Source organism: Lissotriton helveticus, chromosome 5_2 (assembly GCF_964261635.1).
Source record: "Lissotriton helveticus chromosome 5_2, aLisHel1.1, whole genome shotgun sequence".
Lineage (NCBI taxonomy): Eukaryota > Metazoa > Chordata > Amphibia > Caudata > Salamandridae > Lissotriton > Lissotriton helveticus.
Window position 1 is genome coordinate 8,922,007 of NC_136066.1, and position 23,899 is coordinate 8,945,905.

General features: G+C 44.3%; 1 protein-coding gene across 1 annotated transcript in view; it reads left to right on the top strand.

The window, feature by feature from the left end:
• CFAP157 (cilia and flagella associated protein 157) overlaps nucleotides 1–23,899 on the top strand; it is a 511,692-nt gene that overhangs the window by 146,726 nt on the left and 341,067 nt on the right. The window contains exon 5 of the mRNA XM_078646650.1: nucleotides 11,807–11,937. Within this exon, the coding sequence (XP_078502776.1) occupies nucleotides 11,807–11,937 (131 nt within the window). The remainder of the gene's footprint in view (nucleotides 1–11,806; nucleotides 11,938–23,899) is intronic.

Consider the following 23,899-nt stretch of genomic DNA (forward strand, 5'->3'; position numbering starts at 1 on the left):
CACATTCGGCAAGGGCTTGTCTGATTTCTGTAACAGACTTATTACTTTTAGGAGTACGCTGTGATGCTTGAGCATGTAATTCGAGTGCTGATAAACGCTTGTGTGGCGGCGGGGTTTGAGGAGGACCTCCTCCTGCGGCCCCTATACTAGAATCGTCGACTGACATTCTTCGTGCTTGCAGGGTCGGTAATTGTAACGTGGGCTGAACTTGTATGGCAGGCTGACCCGGGGGTACCGTAACAGGTACTCCGGTGTCTGGAGGAACGGGAAGTGCCTGATTTACAGGGACAGGTGGAGCGCGAACTGGATTTGCGTATTCTGGAACTGTGTCGTCCAAATAGGACGAAATAAAAATATCAGCTGCGGTCGGTTTGTGACGTAGCTTGGTCGGAACTAATGGTGGCGGGAAATTACTGGGTGCCTCTGGGGTCGCTTTTGGCAAGCCTTCGGCAAGGAGAGGATACATACCCTTAATAAGGGCATGCCTCTGTCTGTCTGACTGTTCGGCTTTGACTTGTTCACCTATCTCGATTAATTCTCTTTCTTGGGCTCGTTCTTGGGATTCTCTACTTAACTCTGACTTTCTGACTTCCTTTTCCGTTCTTCTATGCGCTTCCTTGCGCCATAACTCGATGGCATCTTTCTGTGACTGTCTGGCTTTCTTTTTCCATAATGCTTCTTCTACTCGCATGATACATTCGGCATCCCATGTACCCGATACGGGCCATCTATACTTTTCTTCTAACTGTTTGGTATACTCTACCCATAAATCTAGATACATTATGGCGCTTATGCCATGTTTCTGATACATAAAATGACCTGGACTGTCCCTAGGCGGAACAGGAACTGCCGCTTCTAGCAGACCCTTTCTAGTTTTTAACTGACGTAACTTGGAAAAGAGCGGCATTCTAAACTTGAATCGGAACACAATACAATACACGAAAAACAATAACAATTGGGGAAACAATTCAGGCATACCACGACGTTGAAAATACATTAAACAACATTATAAATAACAGTTCGAACAGAATACTACCTGAAAATACTGAAAACAGAAACAGAACAGAATTCTCGAGAACGGAACAGACTAGAGTTACTGGATGCACTGCTGTAACAGTACGGAACATACCGGTCCCATAAAGGAACGCATCAAGACCCGTATCCACCTAGGTGAACACTTCGTTTGTGGGCTTGGGTACCACCAACCCACGGACCAGGAGTCAATTTAGACTGACCCTGTCTAGACACTACCCCAGCAATGGTACTCACCGGGCAGCACGGAACGGAAGGCCTCGGACGGGACTGGACTATGACGACGAACTTCGGACTTCGGACTTCAGTTACGGGTGGGCCTCCGGATACCTCGGACCTTGGACTCTCGGCTTGGGCTCTGGTCGGGACTCGCCGCGTTCCTCCACCGTCTCGTTCGGATGCTGGACCGCCTCCTCCGTCTCCTCCGTGGGCCTGAGGGATACTTGAGCAGAAATATCTGCCACTGCGCAGAAAGAGTTCCGTCACGACTGCAGAGGGTCAGGGGGTCGGCGTGGCTTCACCGACGCGTGGGGAAAGGGCAAGTCCCTATTCGGGCGCCATTATGTGGTAAATAAATAAATAATACCCTATTTTTGACTAGACTTATAGCATAACAGATAGCTCAATAAATAAGAGTCAAGATTCGAGGTAGTAGGAGTTTCTGCAGGTTTATTACAGCATAAGGACAGGATCAGGACAACCTGCATGGGAATAGGACAATAAGGCCCGGCAGCTGCCGGGGCTGGGTCTGGGATGAGCGCGCTAACATTTAATAACAAAACATTGACTTATATACATAGCGCAAACACATAGCATTACATTGCAGTAGGCGTAACAGTGGGTGGAGTAGAAGGCGTGACGCGTAGCAGTCGCGAGAGATAACAGAAATAAGAGGTGTAACTGGGCGTATACATAGACATGTGATGCAAAACGTAACAGAATATGTCATGAATGGGCGGAAACATTGGAGGGGGCTACCTAAGGAGCCGGGACCTCTAACCTAATGGTGCGCGGAAACTAGCAATGACGTGTTACTAGGAGAAGCTGGGGGCTACGAACTCTGTGCTAGGAGCAGAGACTAAAGTCTGGAGGGTCGGAGCGACATGTACCTAAACCCTATCTGGTATCTAATGTTTAGGGAACATGTTGATATAAACTAGAAGTCATGAGGGGAAAGGCTAACCTGATTCTAAGACTAGACCATGCATTATTCTACATGTAGTGCGTGAAGAATATTAAATGACCATTAAATACAGTACTTCTCTAACATGGAGACGAGAAGGCTAGACAATGACGGAAACTTATTGATGCAGTTCAGTAGCTTAGGAATGCAGAGGAGGAGGACTGAACTGATAGCAGGAACTATAACATACTTTTGGCAGACTCAGAGGCAGAGCCGGGGTGCACCGGGCACTGCAAGGCAGGAAGTAAGTGAAGGGTCGAGGATACAGGTGGGGGCTGTATCGCTCCTCAGCGAGGCTTTCAGGAGACAGGAGCTGAATCTGTGGTCCGGGCCCTTTTGAGGCCTAGAAACGGAGACTTTATAATTGAATAACGTGCACACTGAGAAACGTGGCAACATTACTTACATAGGCCTGATATTCGTAGTATTCACGAGGACTGGAAACTAACATACTAGAGGTGGACACAACTGGAATTGCGTCATTAATCAGAAATGGGGAATAACATATGCATATTGATCATGCACACATAACATATGATGGATGAGGCGTAGGGACACAGAACATGGCAAAATTTACTTTTCCACAACTTTGGGATATTGCTATTCTGCCATACTGGGGCCAATAGTTTACATATTCCTCTCGAATTGATGTGTGCCATTCCGTGAGCCATCGTTACCACTGCAAGTACGTATGCATTAGGTAGTAACCATCGCTGGTGTTCCGATAGTTCGACCCAACAACCATTCGCATCCAATCTACCTGTTCTTTCTCTCCATTCATTCATCTCGTTCTCAGTGGCCTCGGCTTGTATTGATTTTACGCTTTCAATGGTGTCCTCACACATTCCTACATCAGCAGTCCATCTAGCGGGACCCATGACATACATCCGATTCATTGTGTTCCTTGCAGTTCCTTTCGCAACCTCATCTGCAAATGCATTTCCGCGGCCAACATCATCCTGAATCTTTCTGTGTGCACTACATTTTATAATGGCGACTTGTAGGGGCAAGGTGAGTGACTCAAGGAGCTCATTAACTAGCTGGCCATGTTGTATCTTTGCACCATGGGACGTAAGGAACCCACGTTCACGCCATAATCTCCCAAAACTGTGAGCCACACCAAAGGCATATTGGCTGTCAGTGTACACATTCACTCGCTTTCCTTTCGCCAGCACACATGCTCTAGTAAGCGCTATCAACTCTGCAGCTTGTGCAGAACTGTGGGGAATGCGTGCAGTCTCTACAATGGTGTGTAACGTCGTTACGGCATATGCTGTAGTCGTATCACCATTCGGCAACTTGAAACATGAACCATCAACCCATAGAGTATCATTGCATTCGGGAAGGGGAGTGTCCTGTAAGTCTACTCTCCCTTTTGTCTCTTCCTCTGTCCTGAAACAGCAGTCATGCTTGTCAATCTTGTCTGTCTCTGTCGGGATGGGTAATAACGTAGCGGGATTGAGTGTATCACACCTCTTTATATGGATGTGACTTGCTAGCAGGGTAAGTTCGTAACTGGATAGTCGAGCGCTAGTAAGGTGTTGTGTCTTTGTCCTATTTAGTCAAATGTCTACTGCATGCGGAACCATAACGATCAGAGTGTTATTCATGACTAATCCAGCAGACTGTCGAATGCAGACAGCTGCTGCGGCTGTTGCTCTTAGACAACTTGGCAGTGCCTTAGCCACTGGATCCAGAGTTGCCGAAAAATACGCGCATGGGCGCTGTTTGTCCCCAAAGAGTTGCATTAAGACTGATAATGCACAACCTTCTTTTTCGTGGACATACAATGTAAAAGGCTTACTGTAGTTGGGGTTTCCCAACACAGGAGCCAAACACAATGCATCGCGCAACTCGCGGAAAGTCGTCTGACAATCTTCAGACCAAGGCATAGGTTTAGGCGTGTCTTTGCGGAGTAGTGACAGTAAGGGTTTGGCTAGTAGTGAGAAATTCGGTATCCATTGTCTACAGTATGATGTAATGCCCAAAAAAGCTCGGACACCTCTCAGTGTCCTTGGGGCACTTAGTTCTGTGATTGCCTGTATTCTTTCTGGTGTCAGTCTCCTTCCCTCCTTCGACAAGATGTGACCTAGGTAGGTTACTTCTTGTCGACAAAATTGCAGTTTTGAAAGGGAGACTTTGTGCTTCATGTCACATAGGTGACGTAATAGCGACAACGTAGCTTCCTTGCAAATCTCTTCAGTGTCTGCAGCGATCAGTAGATCGTCTACGTACTGAATCAATGTTGACCCATCTGGCAGTACAATTGTGTCTAGTTGTGTTTTCAGAGCCTGACTGAATATTGATGGACTTTCGCAGTAGCCTTGAGGAGCGCATTTGAAGCGGAAGCTTCGTCCTCCTAAATTGAAGCCGAAAAGGTCTCTACTCTCTTCGGCGATCGGGATGCTGAAGAAAGCGTTCTTCAGGTCAATCACCGAGAACCAAGCTGCTGAAGCTGGAACCATTGTCAATAAAGCAGTAATGTCGGGGACGACTGGAAACTGCGGTATAACTACCTTGTTTACTTCTCGGAGTCAATCACAAACCTATACACAGGGGGCTGTGAAGGATCAGTACGTTTCAAGACCGGTAAAACTGGACTGTTACAAATGTTTCCTGTTGTTTCCTCGATAACATCTTTATCGACCAAATCATAAACGATCGTTAACAATGCCTGTTCGCAGTCGTTAGAAATTTTGTATTGGGGAATACGGGGCAATCTGACGTTTGCTTTCAAAGTTATGACATACGGTGCTATCTCTAAACGACCTACATCGTTGGAACCATTAGCCCATAGTATATCTGGAAGTGATGACAATTCGGTTGGGATACCTTCTTTTGACAAGTATATTGGAGAAATGACTTTTCTCCCTAAAGTAAGCTGTACTCCCGAGGGAGAACAGTACAAAGTCGCGTACAACCTCTTTAGCAAATCCAATCCTAACAAATTTTCACCGCAACCTGTTGTAAGAATGAGGGGTGCTTCTAATTCACAGGGGCCAACAGAAACGGAAACAGGACTAGAGATCGGGTTTCTAACAGGGGCGCCAGAGAAGCCTACTGAGACATTCATTTCGCCAGACAAAGGTGCGCCAGGAAGTTTTGAGTGCATAATAGAACTTTTTGTAGCACCAGTATCCAGCAGAAATGGCTCTGACACTCCTGAGGTAATTACCTCGACATAAGGTCCATCCTGATCTACTGGAACTGAAACAACTCCCTCTCTTTGTCCATGGCTGTCCTAGCGATCGTTACCCTCATTGTCGTGTTCGGTGTAATAGTCGTCAGCATAGTACTGAGCTGACTTGGACGATGAATTACCCTGTTGATCAAAGCTATTCATTGATTTCTGAGGTGGAAAAGAAGTTATATTCTGAGTGAAATTTCCACGGCCTCTACCTCTAGAGGCATGCTGAACACCTCTTTCCCTTACACCTTGTGCACCGTTTAAACGTCGTGCAAGAGCCGGACAATTATTCCTAAAATGGCCCTCTTATTTGCAATACGCACATTGATTCGGGCCATACGTAGGACGCTGATGGGAAAGCTCGTTTCCTTGCGCGTCTCTAGAGTACTGCAGATTCTGTTGATAATTAGGTTGGCTAGCCATACGAGGCTGATAGGCCTGTTGGAGAAGAACTTTAGTTTTCAAATCTTTCGTCTTTTTGTCTGCCTTGTCTAACTCGTCTTTACGCCTATTTTCATAGTACTGGGCTGTTGCTAGAATCAGCGCTGACGTAGAGACAGCCCAAGCACTGTCTTTTAGTTTAGCACACAATTCAGGAAGCAAATTGTGTACAAACTTGTCTACAAACAGTCTTTGGCCACCCTCGGTAGCCATATCCTGACCACTATGGTCAGTGAAGGTTTCCTCAAATCTCGTGAAGAAGTCAGACACATTCTCGTCTTTCTTCTGCTTGCACGCGGATAGCTTGTCCCAGTTTACACGTACTTCAGGCATAATTGTCTTCATGTATGCGATAATTCTACCAGGAAGTTCAGCTATTAACGGCTCAGGCTTGAAACCACCGATTTGTCTAGCATCTGTAGTCGCAATGTTTGCCCATGAGTCACCTAATTCTTGGTCATGATCCGTATGACGTATCTTACTCCATAAAGGATGTGGAACAATGTTCCCAAACAACATGTCTATATCCGCTAAATTCATTATACATGAGCTTGCAGTTTGGGACAACTCCTTATAATACCCAGTCGGGTTTTTACGGGGATCGGGTAGTGTCTGCTTGAGTGCTAGAACTTCAGATCTTTTCCAGGGGACATGTACCCATACACGCTGGAAATGAGGCAGAACCGGTGGAACTGCGTTTGCATCACCTTCCCTCCACACCGGAGGAACCTCTCTCATAGGGTACTGTCTCGCTCTTTTCCTACTATACGTACCACTGTCAGAGGATGACCCAGAATTACCACCTGTACTTCGATGTGATAATAATATCTCTACTGCTCTTTCAACGTCGGGACCAACTATCATACCCTCCCCAAATTTAAATCGTAACCTACACAACTCCTGCAGGTTGCTCTTCTGACCATTATCTTCCAAATCCTCACACAGGAAAACACACATCTGCTCAAAGACGTATCTTTGCGTTGGTTCATCCCATTGACGGAAAACGTTCATGACAGACTCTACATCATATCTCGCTGTATCCATAGCCCAATTTCGTGCTAACTTATTCAATGTTTCCCTTTCCTGATAATCAGGCATTTGGCTTCGTAATTGTCTTCGTTCCGTGTTAGGGGTCGTTTTAGGTGACCGAAAAAGTCGTGAAGGAAAGTTAGTAACAATGCTGGCCATTTTATGCCAGACGAAAGGTGAAAGTGGAGGAATAGCTGGTAGTAGAACAGAGTCACGCAAAGCAGAAACAGAAATGTTCGTAGAACGAGTATCAGAGAGACTAGAAGGTGCGCTAGGCGAAATTTTAGAAGGAACGGTAGGAGAAATAGATGTGATCGGTGAGCCTTGAGGAGGCTGTGCCAAAGAAACAGGAGCCAGCTGAAGAGTAGCTGGTGAGTGCGGTAAAGGAGCCTGTATTACAGCTACCAAAGGTGCAACGAAAGGTTGCGGAGGTGCTGTGGCATTTTGTGCATAGGGTGGCGGAGAATTTAATAGGTGGGACATCAATGGATCTTTCTCGGATCCTTCCTGTTGACCTTTTCCTCTATTTGGCAGCATTGGGTAACATTTATCTATCGCTAGTTTCTTGCTCCTAAGCATCTGTTCGCTCTCCTGCTCTTCCTCGTTATCTCTGTATGCAACGGCAGCTTGCACCATTGACATACCTCTTTTATTCTTTTTTGCTAGTCTTATTTCTTTCTGTTTGGCTTCCTTGCGCCATAAGCGGAAAGAGTCAAACATTGCCGGCCGGGCTTTCTTCTTGAACAATTTGACCTCTAAGTTATCTAATATTTCTTGGTCGAAACTACCATATTGGGGCCATTTTAAAACACCATCCTTGCGGGTGTATTTTATCCATACCTCGTTATATGTGATAGGACCTACGCCGTGCTTCACATAGAGTTCATACATTGGAGTTCCAATTGGAGCAACCGGACAAGACTCTTCCAACTGGGAGTCCTAACTACAACCAAGACAAAACAAGTTTCCAAGTTTGCTAAAACCAGGCATCTTCGCTCACTGGTCTAGCTTCAAACTTCAAAGGATTATCTGTTACGATATTTCTCGTGAATACACGAGTCCTTCGGCTTTGGGGCTTGCAAGTTCCAAATCAAGTCGTATCTCAAGGATACCAAAAACTAAGAACAAACTAAGGACTAGGAGACGCTCCACTTATACTTAACTGAAGTATTTGAAGATCGATGACGTCGCTAGAAGACTCGTCTATCGTTTCGCTCTACCAAGGATCACTGGGTCCAAAACAAGGCGATAGTCAGGGCAGCAGTCCTTCGTAGCCGTCGGGACGCGGGGAACCTCGCAGCAAAGACCTTCGGAACCACGTCGACATACAGGGGTCGCTGAAGTGGCTGGCCGTCCTCCGGAATTTTCACACGAAGCTCCTCACGAACATCTGGCTTGGACCGTCACCGCTTGATATCGCCCCGAGTTGGGCGCCAACTGAGGTAACGGGTTTTTAGGAACCCGCTGGTGTCAGGGGATAACACCCGAAGACCTCTGAGTTCCCTTGTTCCGGACCACAGAAACACGTAGTCTTCTAGTCGCAGTCAAAGATCAAGTTTTATTGGTAGCTACCAAGTAACACGTGTCCCAGAAGTACACCACACAGAGAGTAGGTTCTTGGGAGACTGTTCGTTTTTACAGAACCAGCCGTCTCCTTATATATCAAATATATGGCTTCAAGCAAGAATTCTTGAGTTTATGGTATGGCAACACACATATTTCTACAACAATACAAAGAGCGAAGTCATGTAAGCAAGCCCATATTTTAGATGTCCAGTTTGCTGATAGATTACCCAGTTGGATCGGGAACTCCCATCAGATATAGATGAACCACCAATAAAGGAAGGTACAACCCAGCCATAAAAAGGCCATAAACAAGATACGGGGACAGGTGCGTGTTTGAAGGAAACATGGGCTGTATGTAGTGAATGGTTCGTGGAATGTTATGCGTAGATGCTATCGTATTCGGCCACTGGGCGAGGAGCTGCCTAAACAGGTTTGGCCGAAGACAGTGGAGTCAGTTGGGACAGGTCAGGGGAAAGTCACGAAAGGTGGACGTGTCTATTTGGATCAAGCTCAACCTTTAATTGACTTATCATGAGGGCAAGATGCAAGATGGATGCCGTTCACAAAATGGAGTTTAAGGGATGGGACGGAAACTGTGATTTAGGGGTGTTGGCAACCCTCGATTGTAACGCAAATACATAGGAATGATGTCCTAATCATTATCGGTTCGTAGACACCAAAATCGTCTCGGTACGTTGAGGTTTCGTGACACGGGTATTGGACCTCGATATCGGGAAAACCACAGGGTCCGGATTTTGGGAACCACACAACAAGCAAAACACCTCCAAGATAACGTCTCTTGGATACTAGTGAATGACTGATACCATAGGGAGTGTGTCTCTGTGCTCTTTCGTTTTCAGGGGAAAAACATGTCTAACTTTCGACATGCACAAAAAAACCCTTACATTGTAAAACAAATGCGTAAAACCCCGTGACTTGGTAAAGGGCAAGGAATAGTAATCTTAACGTACCGGCTGCCTTAACAATCGGGATTGAATCATGCTCGCGGAATGACCTCAAACTTCATTTCCGGAGCTTAACGATGTGGAGCGGTGCTGTAATGAAACGCGCAAATCAAAAGAAATCGCTGACACAACCACCGCGTCTCCTCACAACATAAAAGGGAGACGGTTGCCGGTCAGGAGGGAACCAGGAGCCCCTACCACCTCCCAAACCCGACAAAGAATGTGATTATGTACAAACACCAAAAACGGGACAAAACGGGGACAAGGACTCTCTGTCTGACTCACTAAGCAGGGGAAACGAAGGAAAGGAAGGGAAAGGAATTCGAATAGAGCCCCAGAAACGAGCTCTAAGGAGAAGGAAAAATCACCAACGTTTCTCACGAGCCCGTGAGAAACAGCTAAGCCGATCCAAGCAACACAGGAACCAGGAATACAGGAACCCACAGGTTAACAATAACAAGCACTGACAGTAAGGTAGGACTAGCCTTTATCTAAAACTGGTAGGTCATGTGATAGCAAAACATGGTCACCGAAAGAGGACTGAATGCTGAGTCCTAATGCTGAGTCCTAACACTGGGTCCACTGGGCGAATTCCTCCGAACCATGGGACTCAGTGATATTTGGAGGCATCAGCGCCCTGGGGTCAAACTATATACACATGTCTCTGCGTCCCATGGGAGTCTCTCTAGGCTAGACTGCATTCTTATTCCGGCCAAGGATCTCGGGGACTTCTGCAGGGCAACCCACATAGCACGAGGAGTGTGACCACTCTCCAGCTGAAGTGACTCTAGAGGGCCCCAGAAAGATTATATCCTTCCCTCTAAAATCGACCCATGGTATCTTAAGGACCCCCAATTCAAAGTGGCCAGAAGGAAAGGGGCTGAACACTATTTCGTAGAAAATGTAGGTTCCTTTGTTTCAAAAGTAGCACACTGGGAAGTGTTCAAGGCAATAATTGGAGGGCAGGCACACATAGGAGTGACAAGAAAAGAAAAAAACAAAAATGCCTTTCCCTGGAAAAGAAGGTGTCCACCCATGACGCCCTGGTTGTGAAGGGGAAGGCAGATAATACAAATATATAGACGCAAGCTACTATTAAAGCAAAAAGAACTGAGGGACTTAATGGAGGGCAGTACCTGAACAGGGTCTCGGGCCATGCAACATAGGCTGTATGATGTAAGATACAAAGCAAATAAGCTATTGGCATGTTTAGGTAAGAAAAGAACTGAGCTCAATTGGGTCCCCAGAATAATAGACGAGAAGGGTAAAAAAAGCGATACAGGCAGGAAAATCGTTGAGGCCTTCACCACATACTATGAGTCGTTATACTTTTCCCCCTCAACAAAAACCGAAGATGAATGTATGGAATTTCTCAGGGACATTCAGATGCCAACCCTCTCTGAGGTAATCTATTTGCGATCTTTGAAAGAATGGGGTTAGTCCCCTCTGTCTCAGCTGGGTGAAACTACTTTATACAGGTCCCTCTGCCAGGATCAAGGTAAATGCTATGGTGTCGGACCCCTTTCCGATCTCACAAGGTACGTGGCAATGGTGCCCACTATCTCCATTGTTATTCACAATTGCGATGGAGCCACTGGCGGCGCAAATTTGTCAACATCCCACGAAGAGAGGCATAGAGTTTAGTACGAGGAGTCTCCTCTTATTTCGCTGTATGCTGATGACGTCACATTATACATCTGTGATCCGGAATTAAATATATCCCCTCTTCTTAGATACTCTATATTTCCTCTGACAGACGCTACACTACCCTTTGCCCTCGACTATCCCTTGAAATGGGCTGATGGCCTGGTAAAATATCTGGGGATTTGGTTAAGCAGGAATCTGCAGGAAATTTGGGATATGAATTACGGCCGCGCAATAACCTGGGTGGGGGATAAGGTACTAGCCTGGACCCGGTTACCTCTGTCACTGGCGGGCAGAAGAGCCATAGCCAAAATGGTGGTACTACTGAAGCTGTTGTATGTGTTTGTCAACATCCCAATCTGTCTCACCTCCAGTTTTTTTAAATTCGTTCCGTTCCTTGTTGATCTCCTTGGTTTGGGCTGGCAGACAGGCCCGGGTTTCTTGGGAACTTTTGACACTACTGTTGGCTCAGGGAGGCATGGGGGCTCCGGACATTCAGTTATATGCTTTGAGTGCACAGGCCCAATACCTTTACCATTGGGCGCATCCAACCCCATTTCAACTGCACACGGCCGTGGAAACAGACACGGGTGCCCCTTCAGGTGGCTTTATATCAGCCATATAAGAGGCCTTGTGGGGAAATTAACACAGTTGAAACATTGCGGTGGGCATGGGATAGACTTCGGGAAAGGGACCACATAAAAATCCTATACACCCCTTCTATTCCCCTGGCCCATAAATCCATGTTGTTTGTTGCAGGTGATTCGGATGTTGACCGAGAAATGCCGACATATGGAAGGCTTAATGGAAGACGCTCTGCAGAATGAGCATGAGGTGAAGAGACTCGAGAAAGCCTTCCGAAATCTTCAAGGCGAGAACAAATTACACAGGTAAAGACCTGTTTCACCCAGCTCACCCTAAAACACCCTCTCCTACCCTTCTCACCACTAACCAACCCTTCTCCTCTCGGTGCAACTGTAACGGCTAAACTGAAACCTAATCTACGGTTCTGGTTACTTCTAAGCAACACCCTCTTCCCTACTCACCGCTATTTTTCACCCGTCTCTCTGCTCACTTGAAACCTCATAACACCGCCCTCTTCGCCTCAAACGTCATAGCACCTCCCTGCTGAAATGTACACTGCCTCATGCACCTGGGCCACCTCAAATATCACCCACCTCGTTTCTCACCTCTGACCAGCGCCATCTTGTCTGCTCACCTCTCACCTGCCCCTCTCCCTCCCATCACAAACATCGCCCACCTCGTTTCTCACCTCTCACCAGCACCATCCTGTCTGCTCACCTCTCACCTGCCCCTCTCCCTCCCATCACAAACATCACCCACCTCGTTTCTCACCTCTCCTGTCGTGTAGTTCCTACAAACCTATATAGGATCTGCACGTTTAGACATCATATACTGTAGGATTGGAGTCAGACTGAATATGTTAGCCTGTAAACCAGCTAGCTCACAGTGCCACTAGAAACCCCTCTTACCAAGGGAGAATAGAACACGACAACCCTGATCCCTGATAATTGTGAAACAGTGCGATACTTTTCACTCAGTCACTCGTGCTCACTTTGTCTCAGAGAGATACACAGAATAAACTGTGGGGATGTTTTTTAATAAGAATTTATTGAACCAGTGTCATTCTAGTGTAAAATAGGTGTGCTGAAACAACCATTAGACAGTAACAGATATAAATGATAATAAGCACTAACAGTGTAAAAGGATGGTAGATTTCTACCTTTGTGCTAAAACAATGAATACAGGAAAGTATATAAAATACATGACAGTAAAATGCGTACTCCTCCGATGCGACCCTAACTAGATGTACCTGAATGTACCTAGCATGTATGTGGGTGAAAAAACAAGAATCCCTCTAGGATAAAGTAAACCCCATTACCTGAAGTGAGAGACTGTGGAACCCCGAGAGGTCTCGAGAAGGACACCCCGCAAGGGATGTCAGACCACTGCGAGCTGGAGTGTCTGCATGCAGGAGCCTCAGCGTCTCGCTTCGGTGTGTCGGCATGGAAGTCCTTTTCTCCTCTGACTATCTCAGCAAGAGATGATGTATATATACCCAAAGTGGTACCCCCTGGGGATATACCTTGCTTTGTCATGTCGGGCTAGGATGACAGAAGGAATGACCCTTGTCATAGTTATTATGCAGAAGATGTAGGCCTGCTGTCCTGCTTTGAGTCCAAGAATCCTAATGCATAATGAATGAGGCTTAAGCTTTTCGAGAAAACCTCCTGTCATTTTTAGACATTATCGTACCTAGGCAAAAAGTTAGTACTAAGAACCGTTATGCAGTGTAATGGTAGGGGAGAATATAGGTGAAAGGTTGGTGATTCCCAGAGCCTATATTGGGTATCTATATGGAACATAACAACCACTCCTCATCCGACTGTACGACATACTAAAAATTTTACGTATTGTAAAATGTGGTGTACAACTATTAATAAGTCAATTAGAAATAGTACTTAAAAAGTAAGATTTCTAAAAAATGCTAAAAAAAGAAAAATGAGTGCACGCAATAGAAGTCTGTACTAAATAATTTAGTATATATAGTCCAAACAATGAGAGACGGAAAAGCCATGCAGTTTAGACAAAGTGTCTTGTTTAAAATTCCAGATCTGGTTGTTTTTAAAAAAAGGCAGAATTTTCCCAGCACACAATGAGCCAAATGTTTGTGTCCTGGCTGGGAGACGCAACATTACTGTTGCCTGCAATCGCAGGCCATGGTCCCTGCAACACCTTGCAGATCTGGTCAATCGAACGCAGATGTTCCTCCGTATTCACCACAGCCATTGCTGGGGGTGTACTAGTGTCATCCAAGGTCTCAGTATTTGTTGAGGAGCCGTTATCCTTCCCAACAGGAGCTGAAGCATCCTGTGGTGGTTCTAAGAATGCAAACATCAACATTGGAATACGCTGAGGACACTGCAGACCATGGGCCGTTATCGGGTCCAGTAAAGCATCAACGTCCAGTGGCGCAATAGTGGAAGTGTTTGCCAGAGATCCAACACGCATTCCTGTCCGCAGAACAGGCATTGGAGGACAGGCAGAATACAGTTGATCCAGACTGCTCCAAATGACAAGAACCAAGACTTGCTCAGTTCTCGAAGACGAAGTGTGCCCAGATGGATTACCATGGGATCACGGTATTGGCGCTCCAAGAGCGTTTGCTCCATCTCCTTGGTGACTGGGACATCTATTGGGTAGCAGAAAAAGGACAATCAGGATACCTGCTATTAGAAACAGGATCAGCGAAAACCCTCCAAAAATGCTTCCGAATACGGAGGGCCCGATTCACAGAACTAACTTAAGACAAAATCCTAAACTTACTACTTTTGGTATTCACAGAATGCACTTACTACTTTTGGTATTCACAGAATGCACTTACTGCTTTTGGTATTCACAGAATAGATTTACGACTACTAACTTTACATCCGCATTTGGGCCGGAATCAGAGATTCCGGCCCGTAGGTGGGACTTCTGGCCCGTAGGTGGGACTTCTGGCCCGTAGGTGGGACTTCCGGCCCGAAGGTGGGGATTCCGGCCGGTGGCGGAGATTTAGCCATGGCCGAAATATCCACCTCTGGGCCGGAAGTCCCATCTACGGGCCAGAATCTCCGTCTCCGGGCCGGAATCTCCGACTCCTGGCCGGAATCTCCGGCCCGAGTGCAGACGTAAAGTTAGTAGTCGTGAATCCAGTTTGTGAATACCAAAAGTAGTAAGTGCATTCTGTAAATACCAAAAGTAGTAAGTTTAGGATTTTGTCTTAAGTTAGTTCTATGAATCGGGCCCGCAGTATATAAAGTTGGGAACAACTCAGAGGATTATCTGAAAGGTGCTTAACAGTCCAGAACCTATTGTCTTAAATAGGTGGACAATAACCATCATATCAGACATGTTAAAGATAGGTTGTACCATTTCTGTGGCATGGAAATGACAGTTGGTTTGTATCAGTGCCTGTATCTCAGCTGAGGACCGTACAACCTGGCGATCATAAGTTTCTCGGTGGAGGTTAAGGGCACGGTTTGCTGTTAAAGATGGCTTTCATTCTGCTCAGACTATCAAACCGTATATAGGAAACATTCAATGAAGGCCATAACAGCGCCTCCCTGATTGTGTGGGTCGGTGGAAACAATACTTACATACAGCAAGTAACCCTAGAGTTTACAGTGACAAGATATGCGATGCCAGGAAGCATCCCGCAACAACCTTGATCATTCATCATAAAGTAACTCCCATTTGAAAGTAAGTCGAATACCGGATTAATCACAGCTGCTGGGGAGCTTTTCAAGTGGCAGGATAAGTTAGCAATTGAACCATTACAGGCCCCATGAAGCAGGATATCTTGGCGTATGAGAGATCCACTTAAGGAATTTTCGGAGTTGGTACCGCTAAGGAACACTTCCATGTCCCCATTCCTACATCGAAATCTGTACGCAATTCCCAAGATTCCTTGATGAATTCCCTACCCATCGCTTCATATCTGCCTGCCTGTTCTAAGCAATACTGAAACTAGAAAGTTGTGACCAGTTGTGTTATATGGCCATGGATTAACCATTCTGTGGATGGTGACTCTGCCACAGTAAAAGGTAACTTATCAAGTTTTTCAATACGCAGCATTGTATATTTAGCTCCCCATTATGCCATTGTAATCTGTTTTTCATTTAGATTGTATGCTGAAATTAGAGACTTAGGGCCCGATGTAGGTAAATGGCATTTACCGATTCGTAAATACCGAATTTTACCGATTCTTTATTTACAAATCGGTAAATGCAATGTAGGTATATTTACCGAATTTTTTACCGAATCTGTAACATTCGGTAATTACCGAATCGGTATTTACCGATTCGGTAATTGCCATTGAATCCTATGGGCCATGAGGCCCATAGGAACCAATGTCAATTACCGAATCGGTAAATACCGATTCGGTAAAATTACCGAATGTACAAGGGGGACAGGGTGTCACTTTGACACCCTGTTGCACCCCTGATTCAGGCTTGTGTGCCATGTGACACACATACATGCCCTCAGGGCATATATGTGTGCCACATGGCACAGGTGTACATGCACAGATGTGCATGTACACAGAAATTCGTTATTTACCATGCAATAGTATTACATAGTAAATAACGAATTCTTAGGGGCCTGTGGCACTGTTTCCAGTGCCACCTACATATAGATTTACCCATTCGGTAAATATACCGAATCGGTATTTTACAGAATCGGTAAATTTACCGATTCTGTAAAATATAGGCCCCCTACATCTCAATCACCAAATACCGGTCGGTAACGGCAGAAATCGGTCGTTACCGACCGGTATTTGGTGACCTACATCTGGCCCATATTGTTGATTAATTGCCAGGGCACATAACCAGTGTGCAATGATTGCAGCGTCCAGCTTAATAACATAATAGAACATAGTTGAGATTGTCTGTGCTGTAATATGGACAAGTCCTGTTCTAGTATATCAATAGCAGAAGATGCAATGTTGCCCAGTGAATAAATCCTGGAAGTAAATGCAGTCATACCACTGTCAACTACAGCGAATGCCTTTTCTAGGTTAATTCTATCTATTTCACGTAGTCTCTCTGCAGCTTCGTGTTGGGAGATTTTCCAGAGTTTATTATAGACAGCGTAATAGAAACGTTTCTGACGTGGCTTTTGGGGACCAAGTAAAAAATCCCTTAAATCCACTTTGTCTGATAGTAAGGATAAGTGCTGTTTCATCTGGGGTAGTGTCTAGGTTTTTAGCCAATCGAGGCACAACTTCCCAACACTGTATAATGTCACTTCCCCCGGATGTTCTCTTTGTACATATCATGGGTCTGGCCCATGAATACTATACCCTTCGGTTGTACCCCTGAATCTTGATTGACATCTGTTTGTGTGAGTGGGCCTAACTAACCATCCCTTCCAATTGCGGTCTGAAGTATTGTACTGCATAATATCATCTAATGTAACCCCTCCACGTGATGTTAAATTGATGTGTGTAGTTATGGGAAACCATGGTGTGTTCAAATCCTTGTTCTTGGCTAGTCCAAGACTGGAAGTCTGTTGCACAGTTTTATTCAGAAATATTATCTGCTGTGGGGATGTAGGTCAGTACAACGCGATTATTTTGATAGCGGTACTTTACAACGCGGTTTTCACAACGCAAGTCGTTACAATGACTTGCGTTGGAGGGCGTTGGATTGTGGATTAATTTAATTTTCTATTCCAACTCCAGCCCACGTAACAGTAGGGAAGGTGTTGGAATAGAAAATCAAACTATTCCTTAAGCAAGAGCGCCATCCAGCGCAAGTCGTAGTAATGACTAGCGTTGTAATGGCTGTGTCGTAAAGGTTGCGCGGTGTAAACACCGCTTTGTAAAGGATGTTTCCCCTGCTGTGGAATGAGGCACACTCTGAATTGTGCTTCTGTTCCATGAATTTGCCATTCCTTAGAACCCCAGACTGATTTTGGGTCTATAGTGTCCTTCCATAAGTTGAAACACTGTTCAGGCATTTGGGCAATAAAGGATGCGGGATAAATCTGTTTGGTGTTAGTCAGCATATTTTTCCTGTGCAGGTGTAGGTACAACCTTATAGTAATATGAGGTCGGGTCAGTAGTGTTAAATCCTGAAAAATATGAGAATTTCTGTGCAAAAGTTTTCGAACTAACTTTTGGCAGTGTTGGGCAATGCTCCCATTTGGTGGTATGTGAAAACATTGTGAGGAATACTCGATTTGTGTAAAAAGTGATGACCATAATGATGGTAACAGTACATACTATCGAAATCAGATGTGTCTTCTAACATTTCATTGTTTGAAAAAGCAGCAGATTTTTCTAAACCAGACAACGTAATATTTACATTTCCAAAATCCCAATCATCAGAAAATGTACTGGAGGTAATGATATCATTGAGAGATATTTTAAATAAATGTGGTATTCTCAAAAGTTCAGTAGGGCCAAATACATCATAATCAACCTTGTCCCACCAAAGTATACCCTTAGGATTTGGAACAGCTGTAATGTTCACGGAAAACAAGTCTCTTTGTTTATCGTGCAATGATGTATGAGGTTTCCGGACCAAGTTCACATTGGGTACTGCAGAGTTATTATCCAGAGCTGGAGCCAAGGTGATACTAAGCAAGTCTTTTTCAGAAAAGTGTAGAATTCAGGAATTTGTTGCTTACGGGAAACTGGAGCTGGTGTTGTCTCAGGTTCATTAGGATTAAGAGAGAAGGTATCAAAATCGATGAAGTAGCCAGATGCAGTTTGAACAATCTTTGGTAGCTCAGCAGGTAGAACGGGTTGCTGTCTCTTGTTGCGGCATATTGATGTAGACTTCGGTGTTAGGTCGAACTGATATTTGTCTTTTATTTGTTGTTTGAAGTTCTGTTTCCAGAGGAACAAGTTCCATTTCATTGTTGGAAATGCCATCACTTTGAGTTGATGACTCTTCAAATGTTATGAGTCTTTTTGTGTGAACTTCCTGTATGGTAGCGAGAGGAATGCATTGGCTACCCAGGATCCCACTTGGCCTACTATTCCTTATTGGCCACATAGTTAGGTTTGATCAGAACAATAGAGACTAATCTCTTTTCTTTTTTGCTGGCAAGAGGTGGAAGAAGTACTGTTCTTGTTCATTAGACAGCCAGGACAGGTACAGGCTTTCTGTACGGTTTCCCAAATTCTTTCTTGTCCTCAATCTTTTCTCTGACCAGATCCCCGACTTTTGGGAACCAGACAGGTCTTGCCATGACTGAGTTGACTTCCCCAGTAGCGGTCCGTAGTACTTGCACATTGCTTAGTAGTGCTCTGGATTCATTCAGATCCTGTAAAACAGCCAAATGTTTTTTTATGTCAAATGGATTTTCATCCGCCACTCTGCCTTCACAATCGAGATCAGGTATCCATATGCTCGTCCCAATTAGGCTTTCATGAGGAGTGACACCCCCTAGAGAACGACGTCTTGGCATGTTATTGAGGGCACGCTGTACCCCATATATGTGATTGACCCAACTACCATCGGAACCTAATACTCTTGCTGTTAAAGACTGCTTTAAGTCCTAGTTTGTCCTCTCCGCAACCGAATTTCTCTCTGGATGGTACGGAGAGGAGTAGGGCAATGCTACACCCAAACCTTCCATGGCTTCCTTGTAAGCCCTAGAGCTAAACATGGGGCCACGGTCAGAATGTAATGCCCCAACTGCGTATGTCCCTAAAAAGACTCCCAAATGTTTTATAACAGTTTGAGAGTCAGCCGAGCAATGAGGCCATACCCATAGGAATCTTGAGCATGAATCCACTGCAACCAAGATATACATGTAAGCCCCATCCGAATGTAGGGGGCTGCAGTCATCCAGTTAGACACACACTAGTGGTCTGTCTGATATTAGTATAGGTGTTTGCGCTGGACGTGCTATGGCGAAACCCTTCATCAGCTAACAGATGTCGCATTTTAAGACAAAATTATTCATCTGTTTTGTTAAACCAGGCCACCAATAGCGGTGTTTCAATAAAGAAACTGTTGCGGTAATCCCTTCGTGTGCAGAACCTAGACCCTTGTGTGCAGCTAGTATTAAACCTAATCTGCAATCCATGTTTGGTATTACTCTATCCCCCACTCCAGGAATCTGAGCATATGGAATGTTGTTTGCATCTAACTTGTAGGAGTATTTGAGTGGAAAACCTTTTGGTAAGGCTGCGCTGTTCTTGCGCGAAGCAATGACTGCTACCATTATCTGTCCATCTATTATCGTTTTTGAACGAGAGATTGCAGCTCCAGCAGGAGTTCGTACTGCCCCCTTTGTGGCTTCATTGGCCAGTGAATTCTCTTCAACCTGAACGCCATCACATTGATGACTCAGTGTGCGTATCACATGAGGTCTGGGTAGTTTGTTTTTCAACTCAGCTACCTGTTCCTATAGCATTTTATGCTTTATTATGCCACCTTTTAAATATTTAAACCCATTTTGACCCCTGGACACAGTAAAATGAATCGCACACTATAAGTGTGGGGAATTCTCGATCCGTATTTATTAGTGCCAGTATTAGGGCTTTTAGTTTTGCCAGCTGAGCCATGCAGTCTCCTAGGGCCCGATTCACTGAACTAACTTAAGACAAAATCCTAAACGTACTACTTTTGGTATTCACAGAAGTTAGGATTTTGTCTTAAGTTTGTCTTAAGACAGACTTAAGACAGACTTAAGACAAAATCCTAACTTAAGTCTGTCTTAAGTCTGTCTTAAGACAAACTTAAGACAAAATCCTAACTTCTGTGAATACCAAAAGTAGTAAGTTTAGGATTTTGTCTTAAGTTAGTTCTGTGAATCGGGCCCAATGAGTCTGTGACTTCGTATCGCTGGGATGAAACTTGCCATCCCGCATACGTCCTTTTACAATAGCATAAGCAGTGCTGTATTGTTGTTTACTCCCTATGGCCGGCTGATCAGATCCGTCAGTGTAAATAATGTATTCATACTGATCTAGAGGCATTATTTCATTTGGTAGAGGATATTCTTGTTCATATTGCAGGAATGATTTTGTTTTTAGCCTAGGGTCAAATCTGTATTCTAAATCCGTTGCTGTGAGAGAATTAGCCCATTGTATCCTTCTTGGATGTAAGGCTTTAGCATTGGGAATGCTAGCCTTTCTAGCAGCCTCTAAGGCTGGTACTGAAGTTACAACAATTATTCGCTTCCCCTGAGACAGTGCTCTTTCTCTTACTACAGCGGTCTGAACTGCTATCAGTACTTTTTCTATAGAAGCAAAGCGCATTTTAGCGTTTGTGTACAAATGTGATTTGTAAGTTTTGGGTACTGTTTTGCCTTCATTGAAGGTTAGGTAGGTATACCCAGATTTGCCCGCTATAACGCGGATCACCAGATTGCGTATGTTTACGCATGTCTGCAAGTGTTTTGAAGCTATCATGTCAGCTTGTAGGGAACAAAGGATATCAGTGTGTTCCTATGTCCAATGCCTAACTGAAAAATCAGGTCTTAATAAGTTGTAGAAAGGTTTGACTCTTTCTGCATAATTCAAAATGTATGTTCTGCCAAAAATAGAAAAATCCCAATATGGACTGTACGTTTTTCAACGATTTAGGAGGTTGGAGCAGCACACACTTTTCTAAAGAGTTAGCTGCCAGGCTTTTTTATTCACTTGATAACTCGTATCCTAAAAATAGGACATTGAGGTGTGCTATTTTAGATTTTTTAAAGTTGAATTTGTAGCCCTCAGAGGCTAATCCAAAATGATGATACTCACTCTGGTCAAGTGATCCTGTAAATCACATCCTTCAGATAAAAATCATCTACATAGGACAATGCCTCCTCATCTAAATTCTGAAGTCATTCTGTTACCCTAGCGCCGAATAACCCAGGGCTATTCTTATACCCTTGGGGGAGTCGACAAAATTGACCCTGGGAACTTAGTGCGGAAAATGCTGTTAGATACCTGCTTTCAGGCGCTATATTTTAGCAGAAGAATCCATTTGAGATCCCTAGTGTTGTTTTGTATTTTTTCCACACAATGTTATTCATTAATGCGGCACTATGTGCGTTCTGTACTGCAAATGTCTTTGTGCATGTGTTCAGATGTCTGTAGTCTAAAACTAGACAGTATGAATTATCGGGTTTCCTTACAGGAAACAAAGGATTATTCATTGGGGAGTTGCAGTTTTCTATTACACCCTGGTATTCAAGCTGATCTAAGATCTCCCTGACCTGTTTTTTTGCTTCTTGTTTTACTGGGTATTGACTCTGTGAAGTTGGACTCGTTTTTACTGGGATTACATGGTGTGGTGACTTCGCATCCCACCCAACATGGTTGCGATATAGGACCGGAGCAAGGTTTACTGCCCACTCCTGCGTGCAAGTATGTTTTAAGTAAATATGAACGTGGTTTGTAAAATCTGGTAAAATTAGTGTTTCTCTCTTTGGGCAATTCATAACAATTGCAGGCGGCCAATCTTTTTCAGCTAAGAGGATGTCATAGCCAAAAGTCAGGTTCTCCCAAAAGAGTCCTTTAATTTGCCTGGGTTTGTTCCCCTCCATCTGGAGTGTTATCTCATGTAACCTTTGTAGGACACTTACCCTCATATCAGGTGTTTCCACCATGATATGCTCATTCAACTCTGCTGTCACCAGAAATTCCATCAGGTTCTGGCGAGCTATTTTTACTTCTGCTGCGCTATTTAGCATCGTCAGAGCCCATTCCCAGTTCAGAAGTTGAGTCCTCAGAATTCTGGGCATGTCTAACTTTGAGACATGCTACTTCCTTCTTTTTAAATTGAGGTTTAGATTGTGGCTTGTCTTCTTTTTTAGAAGGATAGGTTGAAGCTCGTGGCGTGTCTCTGGACTTTGTACGCTCTTCTTGTCGGTGTTCTGACCGTCCTCTCTAAGTTTCTTGGTGAACCCTGAAAGGAAAGAGAGGAATGTGTATCAGTATCCTGATACCGGTCAGGTTTTTTAATGTTATCCCTATTCCTAAGGTTATATCTGCTTTCAGACGGCTCCTGTTGAGGAGACCCACTTCTAGATAGAGATCTACTTTCTCTAATTTTTTGGTTTTTATTATTATTATTCCAATTCTTCTTGGAAAAATGCTTTGTGTTATACTTTTTAGGACCACCCATGAGTTGAGGGTTTGTTGCTCTAGCTCCCAAACTATCTCTACCTATTTCAGCATAGGTGTCAGTGATGATTTTAGGTAATTCATGTTCCTGATGTAAAGGAGTGAAATCCCTCAAGCGTTGCCGTATTGCCACTGCGGTTGCCTCCCCTTTTATATTTGCTAATATTATAGCTGATATCTGGGCAAAATAACCTAGTAATTTCATCCCTAAGTTCAGAGCAGGTTCTGCTCCATACTCTGTATCTGCCTTAATATGTTTGGTATTACTGCTAATGACGGGATACTATGAGTTCTGGTATATATGGCAGCAAAAACTATACCCCAAGTGGTGCAATCCTTTATCTGGGGAGCTATCCCCAATGGCAAGCAGATTGTTAGCATTCTGTGTTTTTCTTGAAGGCTTGTGTGTGGAAATACTGCCTCTAGCTGTGTTATTTTTTTTGAGCTGTCCAGAATGGCATTTGCTCACTTTTGTGGGCATTCCACCCATAACTGCGTATAGCTTTTGTGGTGTAATTTTAGTTGGAGAACCCTGAATTTGTACTGCGTGTGTAGCTCTTGTTGGCTGAAGTGTGAGTGTTCTCATTACGAACTGGGTCAGGTTTCCTTAAAGTTTGATTATTTTTTAATGATGTAGACGTAGGTCCGCTACTAGCATTGTGTCAATCTCTGGCTGCGTTGTGTAAGACACAAGGACTGGCCAAGTGGCTCCATCTCTTCCGAGTGGACCTAGTCTTGCTTTGTCTTTTGTTTGCGGAAGGGCACCTTTAAACCAGTTTATGTGCTCCTGGATGGGGAAGCGGAATTTCAATGTCCTTATACGGACTGTATTCACCTGGTGTTTCATCTTCAATGTAAGAATGAAATGTATTTGATTGTGCATCTGCTTGTGGGAATTTAACCCATGAATAGAATACCTCCGTTCTATATGATTTGTGAGCCTCGATCACAAAGGTTACTGTCCTACCCCTAGCTGTGACTCCGTTGTCTTGTAGCTTTTGAGTAAGGGCATACCTAACATTTTCTGAAATGTTTATTTCCTCTTCTTCTTCCCTTACTAAAACGTGTTATGCTGGCACAGTGTTGTCTTCCGTCATTGTTGAAAATGTAAAAATTATTTCAAGGAAGAGTTTAAAGGAAACTGAGATAAGGTTTTATGCACAATAGAAACTGTTTGTCCTTCAAGCTTGATAAATCTACAGCCAATAAATAGG